The sequence below is a fragment of the Myotis myotis genome, unplaced genomic scaffold (genome assembly GCF_014108235.1).
Source record: "Myotis myotis isolate mMyoMyo1 unplaced genomic scaffold, mMyoMyo1.p scaffold_m19_p_8, whole genome shotgun sequence".
In the NCBI taxonomy this organism is placed as follows: Eukaryota; Metazoa; Chordata; class Mammalia; order Chiroptera; family Vespertilionidae; genus Myotis; species Myotis myotis.
The window spans coordinates 8,505,279-8,515,688 of NW_023416390.1; the positions used below are offsets into that span (position 1 = coordinate 8,505,279).

At 38.7% G+C, this 10,410-nt stretch overlaps 1 protein-coding gene across 1 annotated transcript; it reads left to right on the forward strand.

Moving 5' to 3' along the window:
* Nucleotides 1–618: 618 nt before the first annotated feature.
* Nucleotides 619–8,810, forward strand: CUNH2orf69 (chromosome unknown C2orf69 homolog). The gene is made up of 2 exons (XM_036318565.1): nt 619–1,076; nt 5,904–8,810. Exons 1-2 carry the CDS (start codon nt 750–752, stop codon nt 6,726–6,728), a joined length of 1,152 nt encoding a protein of 383 aa, XP_036174458.1. The 5' UTR covers nt 619–749; the 3' UTR covers nt 6,729–8,810.
* The last annotated feature ends 1,600 nt before the right edge of the window (nt 8,811–10,410 follow it).

Consider the following 10,410-nt stretch of genomic DNA (forward strand, 5'->3'; position numbering starts at 1 on the left):
GGCTTGTGAAAGCCCGAAAACAGCACAGGACAGGCAATGTAGAATAAGTAACGTCTTGCCCCCATTGTTCCCGTCCCGATCCATGTGCCCGGCTCCCTGCTGCCAATAAGAGATGCATTAGACTCCATCTCAATCCCTAAATTCTTATGTACTTAGAAATCTTCGTGTATCTACGAACAACACTCCAGGAGGCGAGAAGAGGGAGACCCCTTTACCCAGGGCACCAAGAGGCCTTAGCACAGATTTCTCTACAGGGCAGAATTATTCCCCTTACACCTTTGGGGCTGTGTCCCTTTGAAAGCTCAAAGGTCTAGAAACCCTCACCTGACAGGCGAGCCTATGGAACCCGCCCAGCGTGTGCTCAACACCCCGTTCCCGTCACTGGACCGCGGCCTTCGGGCCGCTCCTGCGGCCGCGCATGCGCCACACCTGCCGCGCTCCTGCGCAGTGTCTGGGGCTCATTCTTTCTTCGCGGCCCCGGCTCTGTCCCAGACTTCCGTTCGAACTTCCCGGCTGTGGCAGAAGCCACCAATCAAAAACGTCCTGCCGCAGGCCACGCCCCTCCACCGTCTCCTCCGGGAACAGGAGTCGGATTTCACGCACACCCCGCCTTCCGGACGCACGCTGCGCGCAGACGTAAGCCTCCGACGCCGTCATCGCCCCCGCGCCGGCTCTCGCTGGACGCCCCTGCAGACCGTTGGGCGGCCCGTCGAAGCCCCTCCCGCCAACCGTCCCTGCGGCGGCGACTCATGTGGTGGTTCGGGCTCCTGCGGTCGCCGCCGCCGCTGCTGCTCCTGCTGCCGCAGCTCGGGCTCGGGCTCGCCGCCTCCCGCTCTCAGGCCGGAACCATGGACTTGGGCGGCTGCGGCTCTGCGCGGAGCTGCCCCGCGGCCCAGGGGCGCCCCGGGTGCCTGCGGCTGTCCGCGGTGCCGGGCTCCGACCCGCAGCGCAGCAACGAGCTGCTCCTGCTGGCGGCGGAGGGGCCGGAACGGCGGGATCTCTCGGGGGACCGGGCGCAGGAGGAGCCGCCGCTGCCGCCCCAGCATCACGTCGTCTACTTCGCCGGGGATGTGCAGGTAACCGGGCCCGCTGGCACCTGCCCTTCCCCTGGGCTCCCTCCTCGCGGCCGGTTCCGGCTCCTCCGCCGCCTGAACGCGGGGTGGCTCTGCATTTACCCCACGAAGTCCCCGACCCCCTCCTCTTGCAGCCCCGGGGGAAGGTGTCCTTGGAGAGCTTCGGCCTCCGGAGAGCCGGCAGTCAGTCCAGGCGTCAAGGGAGCGGAATGTGAAACAGAAGGAATGAGACATAAATTATATCTATATATCTATATCTATATCTATATCTATATCTATATCTCTATCTCTGTCTATCTATCTATCTATCTATCTATCTATATACATACTCATTATTCATTCTTTGACTTGGTTTCTCAGTGGAGTGTGTGCGCGTGTGCGTGTGCTGAGCAGGAGACAGGGGTGGCTTTTGCATGAAGTGAGCCAGAGGGTGCCGCTGGCCGTTCCAAAAAAGCAGACAAGTCAACAGCAAGAATAAACGTCAAGCGTGTGACACTCAGTAACCATGAAAGGGGGTGGGGGGATGGAGGAAAGGGACGGTCCCTGCTAGCATGTCAGTATTTTGATGCTCACCTACACCCTGGGCTTTCCTTTTGTGTGTGATGGTATCTATATTACTAATTTTATAGCTGCAGGCAGGTAACCGTGGATAAGTTGTCCTGGGAAGCTGGCTGTCAAAACCTAGACCTTAATCTAGCACTGTGTTGTCTAATGCGGCAGCCGTTAGCTGTATGTGGCCATTTAAGTTCATTTAAACAGGTGTCAGGCACCCCTTTCCACGGTCACCCCAGCAGCATTTCAGGTGCTGGGGTGCAGCTAAGCTTGTGTGCGCCGCACAGTGAGTAAGGCAAACAGAAGGGCCCCATCATCACAGAGAGTTCTACTGGATGCTGTTGGGGTGGACAGGTAAAGCTGGAATATGCCTCGGTGTGTTTCTCATACCATGGAAACAGTATTATTGTATTGTTTTTGAAACTGATGCTTTAAAATGATAGAGTAGCAAACTTTATGCCCCCAGTCAGAGGGTGATGAAGGTGTCTGTTGTTTTTTTCTCTTGTCCTCAAAGTAATCAACTGATCTAGTTGACTGCTAATAAACACTATGAAAAAAAACTAATATTTAGATTGAAGAGAAGTTTAACTTTATCAGTCAGTGCTCTATTGCTCAGTTTAGGAACACAGCATGGCATTGCTAACAGACCTCCAGATTGTGGACCAGCGGTAGTGGGCCTCTCTGATGATGATGATGATCATATAACCTTTATTGAACACCTACTAAGTGTTTTTAAAGTGTGCCAGCCAGAATATAGTACAAATCTTCAGGTGAGATCTAAAAAATGCTAAATACAGGTGGAGTAAGACCTCCTTTGCTTTGACACCATTTGAGCAGACAGGCGTGTCATGATTTTACTTAACTTTTTTTTTTTTTTTTTATGTAGCCTGAGATTCCATTAGATTTTTGGACGGGGGTATACTGTTGATTTATTCCGAGTATGAAGTGCTCTGAAAATCCAGGTCTTTTAGAGAAGAAATAGAGGATAAAGCATCAAAAGACTTTAGGCCAGATTTCCTAGATTTGAACCCTGATTCTGCAATATTTAGCTATTAAATCTCTGACCAATTGCAGCGACCTTAACCATAAAATAGGAATACTAATTTATAGGATATGAATGAGAATTAAATGTGAATACATAATGAATTACAGTGTCTTCTCATCTTGCTGATGACCTCTGTAATCATGGGGGTACCCTTGTACTCAGTTCTTCGGCTTTTTCTCTGTGTACCTTTATCCCTTAGTGATCTCTTTCGGACCTGTGGCTTTACATACTACCTGTACTTTGACAACCTTCAACATTTGTGTATATAACGTGGACATATACCACAAACTTTAGACTTAACAATTGCATACATAATTTCATTTCGGGTATTAATAGATATTTCAAACCTAAAATCTCTGGATCTTTGTCCCTAAGCCTGTTCTTCCTACTGTCTTCCTCATCTCAGTTAATGAAAACTTCATTTTTAGTTGCTCAAGTTAGGTATCTTGAAGTTACCCGTTCCCTCTTTCACACCTCCTATCTTAATCCATCAACAAAGGGACTTCACGTTCATGTATCTAAAAGTGATCAGAATAATCATTGAAGAATGTAAGCCAAATCATGACACACCTGTCTGCTCAAAACTCCAATGGTTTCCCATCTCACTCAGCGTAAAGCCAGAGGGCCTCAGGCCCCGCACTATGGTCACCTTTTCCACCTTGTTGCTTTTCTACCTAGCTCCTTTTTCTCGTTTACTCTGCTCCAGCCACACCAGCCTTCTTCAAATTGCTCATGGTAGGCAACTTCACCTCAAAAGCTTTGCAGGTACTGCCTTGGAGGAACAGTCTTCATGCAGATATTCGTAGGATTTATTACCTCACCTGTTTCAAGTCTTTGCTCAAAAGTTGCCTTTACAATGAAGCCTTTTCTGACCATCTTGTTTAATAATCAAACATATTAGTTATTCATTTTGGTTTTTATCTGTCTTCCACCACTTCAGGTCCTTCTCAACTATCACCTTATTAAATAACTAAAGCAGCCGTGGGCAAACTACGGCCCGCGGGCCAGATCCAGCCCGTTTGAAATGAATAAAACTAAAAAAAAAAAGACCGTACCCTTTTATGTAATGATGTTTACTTTGAATTTATATTAGTTCACACAAACACTCCATCCATGCTTTTGTTCCGGCCCTCCGGTCCAGTTTAAGAACCCATTGTGGCCCTCGAGTCACAAAGTTTGCCCACCCCTGAACTAGAGGCTCAGTGCACAAAATTCATGCACAGGTAGGGTTCCTAGCCACTGCCAGTGGGGCCTTTCTTCATTCCGTGCCATGCCGCCCCCCTGGTGGTCAGCACATGACATAGTGAGCGATCGAACTCCCAGACCATCAAATTCATGAGGGGACACTTTGCACATTAGGCTTTTATATATATGGATAATAATAATCAGTTTTTTAAAAAATAATCTTTCACTCTCTCCAAAACCTTATATTCCTTTTTACCTGCTTCATTTATTATACTCCTTTGCACTTATCACTAATTTTTGTTTTGTTTTTTAAATGTTTTTATTGATTACTTTGAGAGAGAGAGGAAAGGAGAGGGAGAGATAGAAACATCGATGAGAGAGAAATATCGATCAGCTGCCTCCTGCACGCCCCCCACTGCACTGGGGATCCAGCCTGCAACCCAGGCATATGCCCTGTCTGGGAATTGAACCGGCCACCTCTTGGGGCATGGGACAGTGCTCAATCACTGAGCCACACCTGCTGGGCCCATCTAATGTTTTGTGCTGTCCAGCCAGCCACTAACAACTTGTGTCTGTTGACTGCTTGAAATGTTGTCTAATCAAGGAAATTGATTTTTAATTGCATTTAACTTTAAATCTAAAAACTGATACTCAAGTCAGTTCCTGGAAAATATTTAAGTATATTTGAACAACTGGGTATGTGAATCTACTTTTTCACCTGTAAATTTTATGAAATTTAAATTCAGATTAAGTATTTCCAATGAAAATTTAGCATCCAAATTGAGATGTGCTGTAAGTGTATAAAATACACACTGGACTGCAAAGACTTAGTAAGAAAAATGTAATAATATCAGTAGTTTTTTATATGAATTACATGTTGAAACTAATATTTTGGCTATATCATGCTGAAAATGTATTATTAAAAATAACTTTCCCCTGTTAACTTTTTAATGTAGTTACTAGAAAATTTTGTGTAGCTCATATTACATTTTTGTTGGGCAATGTTGCTCTACTTACTAACGGAGTTGTGTGTTGTGTATCTCAGTACTTAGAATGGGAGCTCCATGTGGACAGGGGTCTGTTCCGAACCATACCCAATCATTAGCTATCCAATATATTTTATAGAATAAATGAATACATTTGAATGAATTTCCCTTTAAAAACAACTACGAATGAAAATTATGAGGAAAACAAAATTTACCTGCATGTCCTAGAACCTAAACAAATGGTTATTAATACATATTGAATGCTTATAAAGAAACAAGATCCAATTTTAAAAGGGCAAAAGATACAAACTTGCAGAAGTAGAAATCCAGATGCCTAATAAATATGAACAAAATTTCAACTTTCCAATAAACCCAAACTAGAATGTCATTCCTGTGCCTATGAAATTTAACAAAGATAAAAGGAAAGTTAAGCTCTGGAAAATAGTATTGTAATCTAAACAAACCTTAAATTATGAATATTCTTTAATCTAGTTTTTTATAGCTAGGAATTTATTTTTAAGGATGTAATCACAGATCTTTAAAAAGATTTTTCTATAATGTTCATTGCAGCTTTATAAAACAAAAATTAAAATCAAACATATAGCATTCAGGTTGCTAGAGTAATCCAAATAGGAAGGGGTTCAAGATAGTAGCTTTAATAGGAAAATATTTTTAAATTCTGTGGTCAAAAACTGTTTAATTAACCAAATTTTTATTTTCAGTTAATGTGTTACAAATAATAGATTGTATGTATATGAAATAAAATTTACTAAAGATATCTATAATCCTTCTGAAGTTTTTTATTAAATTCCTACCCTGCTATTTAGCTATTATGTCTTATAAACTTGTCTTCTCAGGGATTTGAGGCTTAAACTGAAGAAGTAATTTGTTCAAAATTTTATGACCAGAAAGTAATGACAGATTTATAGATTTCATTTATAGTATATTAACCATAGGTCATAACATCTCAACTTCCTCTACAATAAAATAGGGAACTATTTTGTGGAAATAGTTTTGTATAAATGTGTATTTAATGCTTGTTTCATCTTTCTTACTTTTCAGAATTATCATGAAATTATGACTCACCATCCTGAGAATTATCAGTGGGAAAACTGGAGTCTAGAAAATGTTGCCACCATTTTAGCCCACCGATTCCCCAATAGTTATATTTGGGTGATAAAATGTTCCCGAATGCATTTGCACAAATTCAGCTGCTATGACAATTTTGTGAAAAGTAATATGTTTGGTGCTCCAGAACACAGTACTGACTTTGGAGCTTTTAAGCACCTTTATACATTATTAGTTAATGCTTTTAACTTATGTCGGAACAGTTTGCTATCAAAGAAGAATGTGAAAGACTTGAATAAGGATTCCAAAGCATCTAATTGTAGATCCAGTTCTTCTCATACTAATGGTTGCCAGGGAGAAAAAGAGAACCCCTGTGAAAACTTTGATGAGTCTGCCCTGAGTTTTTATCCACCATCATTAAATGGTGCTTCTTTTACTTTGATTGGATTCAGCAAAGGTTGTGTTGTTTTGAATCAGTTGCTTTTTGAATTGAAAGAAGCTAAGAAAGACAAGAACATAGAAGCTTTTATCAACAGCATAAGAACAATGTACTGGCTGGATGGTGGACATTCTGGAGGAAGTAATACTTGGATTACTTGCCCAGAAGTCTTGAAAGAATTTGCACAAACAGGGATTATTGTTCACACCCATGTAACACCTTACCAAGTACGTGATCCAATGAGATCTTGGATTGGAAAGGAGCACAAGAAATTTGTTCAGATACTTGGAGATTTTGGTATGCAGGTGACCAGCCAGATTCATTTTGTAAAGGAAGCTCCTTCCATAGAGAATCACTTCAGGGTTCATGAAGTATTTTGAGACTACGAGAATATTAATGTAATGCTTGCTCAGTGGAAGATTAAAAAGCACTTTTGAGTTTTAGAAATTCAGATAATGAGATGTAATTCATAGATAATACATCCATTTTTAGGGAGAGAACATACATTCCTAAAATAGGCGTATAATGTGCAATAGTATTTCTTGCCTCTGAATGTGAAGTTTTTAATTTGGACTGGATCAGAATTAGTTTGAAATTTAAAAGATGGTTTGTGATAATCCTAAGAGGAGATATATAAAACCCTTAATGATGAAAGTTACAATATAGTCCTTATAAAAGGTAATTAAAATTGTTATTGTTGGAAATAGTTTGTTTTCTGGGTAATGTTTAAAACTGATTTTGGTGGCATTTTAACAGTAGCTGGCAATTTTGAGTAGAAACACTCCATTGCTCTTCAAACAAAGCCAAAGTACATGGATATTTTCCATCATTTTGGAGTAACTACCCTGCCTTTTTGTTTTGTCAATTCATGGAATCATTCTTCAGTGTGCCACCAAGTGTTTTTTCTCGACTCAAAATATATTTGTTTCCAAATAACCAAGAATGTGCAATAGTATAAAGTTTGGTTTTTAAAAACATTACACTTAAGCATTGTGGCTAAATTTTTAATTGACAACTTTTGGCTAAAACATTTTGGAGTTTTTTAAATCTTGGCTGCAAACTAGTTCTTTGGGGAAAATTGTTTTAAAATGAACATAATTCTGTATATTGGGTAAAAATATGTTACAGATTGAAATTTTTTTCACATCAGTCTTTTGAGAGAGATCAACTTAGGTAAAATAAATATATAACACTATTTGTTAGTGTTCGGTTGACAAAGGGATGGATTCTGTGGACCTAAGTCAGTGTTTCTCCAGAAGCATGAATTTGCCTGCCAAAAGAAAGCAGCTCTCTTTGGCCAGAATGCAAAAATTATATTGCTATAAGAAAAGTTACAAGGGAAAGTTTGAAGACACAATTTAATTTTGGCTCAAAAAGTGAATTTGCTTAACACTGCTACATAATTTGGTAAGGTTTCCTTCTTCCTGTTTCTCTTGACCTAGATAAATACATTTTGAGAAACCAAGATCTAATTAATATCAACCAACATTAAAACATAGCTGTGTGATTAAAATAAAAGGTGAGTGGTCACTTTATTTATAATTAGCATTTCAGGGAATGAAATAAAGCAGGGAAGTAGCACTGCTTTCAGACTGGAAAAAAAAGACTGAAGCTTAATATCTTAATTTATAAAACAATATAGTGAAAATGTTAATATTTTGTGTTTTCCCCCAGAATTGTATTTTAATGATTATAAACACATTCCAAATATTCAGGGACTTATTTATCAGAAAGGGTTCTTACCAAATGTGTAAAAATAACATCCTTTAATTCTATAAATTACAAAATGGTATCAAGGTGGTTTTTTGTTTTTTAAGGACAAAATAGTTTTATATTGCTTCAATTTCTTTAAATACCTGCTGTTTCTTTTGAGGCCAAAAATTTATAACAAGGAAATGAGTCAGCCTGATTCCAGCATTTTATGACCTTAAAGCACCATAATTGGCTTCTTTTAATGTGTCCTAATCCTTGGTTAAGTTAATGTGTATCTGATGTAAACTAGCTAAGTTACTGAATGCTCTAATGAGGGAAAAGAAAGGAATTTCTATGATTAAAGTGGAAAAAGTAGGACTTTCAGCGGGATTCATTACAAAAAGCTGAGATATTTAAAAATATGGGTTCTTTAGCTATCCAGTCATGTGAATGTTTGTTACATGTTCAATGGACATTAAAAATAAGTCACTGGACACCTGGAACTACCATCACATCAAAATGAAAGTGTTGAAAAGTAGAGTATTTTTTGAATTAAAATATATTCAAGTTGATCCATATTCAAGTATTTTAATACTTCAAATTTGTTCTTTCCACATCTGTTTAAAACTATTGTTAAATGTTAGTATATTCTTTTGGATTGTGCCTTTGTGTTTGTGTCATGAGTCAACTGAGAAAAGTAGTCATACAAATACTGTGAAAGTTACTGCCACAGCATGAATGTACAATTATATTAAATTTAATCCACAGAAGTCTGTTTCGATGTGCTTTATGTTATTAGATTTGTTCAAACTTCAGATCATTATTTCTCTCCACTGTGCCAGTTTGGGTTTGTACATATTTTCATTAACCCCCATGGTTTTTTGAACATTTCCTATAAAAGTATTTCTTCTTTATATTGCTCTATAAAAAGTTGCATAATTTCCATTTCTTCTGTTGGATTTCCTAGAGAACAAAATCTCTCAAAAATAAGTTCTTCCTTTTCTGTACTAATTGTCTCAGATATCTGTATTCCTTTTACTGTCAAGAGACTTGATTAGAACATGGTATTTTTTTCCATTTAATTCATGTATTATCCAAGCACCCACACGAAGACAAGGAAAGTCTAAGCACTAAGGATATAGTACAAACAAAACAGTCCTAGCATGTGAGTACAGCAATGTATAAGGTCTAAGAGGTAAAATATGAAACAAAAGGTAGTATTCTTAAAATAACCATTGTGTTACATTATACTTTAAGAGCCTTTAAGAGAAACATACTGTAGACAGGTTAAGATACACATGTAGATTGACCTCATACGTAAATTTAGATTGCTTTTTAAAAAGGCAAGAGATCTAGTAGCTTTAATAGAGTCAGGCATAATTTAGGTGGTCATTTTAGTATCATTGAATGGAACTTTAAAAAATAGAATACAACTTAGGTGCATTTAAGACATCCAAACACTTCATGGCCTGTATGCTTAAAATAAGACTTGAAGGTAACACCATATCTGGGGCTGACTGCCAATCTATGTTAGTTCCTCCTGGCTACATCTGTTTTCAGCACAGAGGAGTCAGAACAGTACAGTTCCAATTCCATCCAGACCTGCATTCCAGCTTCCTGCTTTTTATTTTATTTTTTTTTGTCAAATTCAGCTCAGATATCTCTTGGCAACTTTAGATAGGTGAGAGAAAAGCCTTGTTACTAAAGTTCTTTCCAAACGTTCGCATAACTGCTATTCAAAAGAACAGAAAGGTACAAAATCAGCCTGGTTGATTTTGTTTCCCTTGTTTTGTCCATGGAAGTGACCAAGTTTGAAACCAATTATTGAATACATAGAATTCCAGTGTAATTATGTACCAAGACAAATACAGTTAATATTCATGAAAAGCTAATAATTACAATCTAAATAACTTCAACATCTCAAAGATGCCTAGGAAGTTCAGGTAATTCTTTATATACTTTTTCCTATTATAATTTGCTTTTTATACCTGAAATGAATCCAACTCTAAACACAGGATATGAGTAGATGAATTATTTTTCAATAGTGAAAATTATTTTCTCCATAATTAAGATGCACCAAATTTATATACTCAGATTGCTTTAGATGGGCACATTTGTGTTCAGTAAGTATATTGTCAATGACAGTGCAAATAATTACTAGGTCCAAAACAAAGACTGGCACAGATCTACATACAATGGCTCATTGTCTCTAATGGGACATTATTGGGATTTCTCATGTATTCTTAAAAATTCTGTTTTAAAATAAGGAATAGGTGGAAAAGCATTTAGTGGGGAAAATTTTAGGTGAAACTTTAGCCTAAATTAAAACTGATTTATGACATTTAAAAACTGAGAAAAGGGGGCAGGCCT

Excerpts from the sequence above, each read along its gene's own strand:
- CUNH2orf69 (XM_036318565.1), top strand. The coding sequence starts at position 750 with ATGTGGTGGTTCGGGCTCCTGCGGTCGCCGCCGCCGCTGCTGCTCCTG. Across the intron at positions 1,077-5,903 it reads ACTTCGCCGGGGATGTGCAG|AATTATCATGAAATTATGAC; the intron begins GTAACCGGGCCC and ends CTTACTTTTCAG.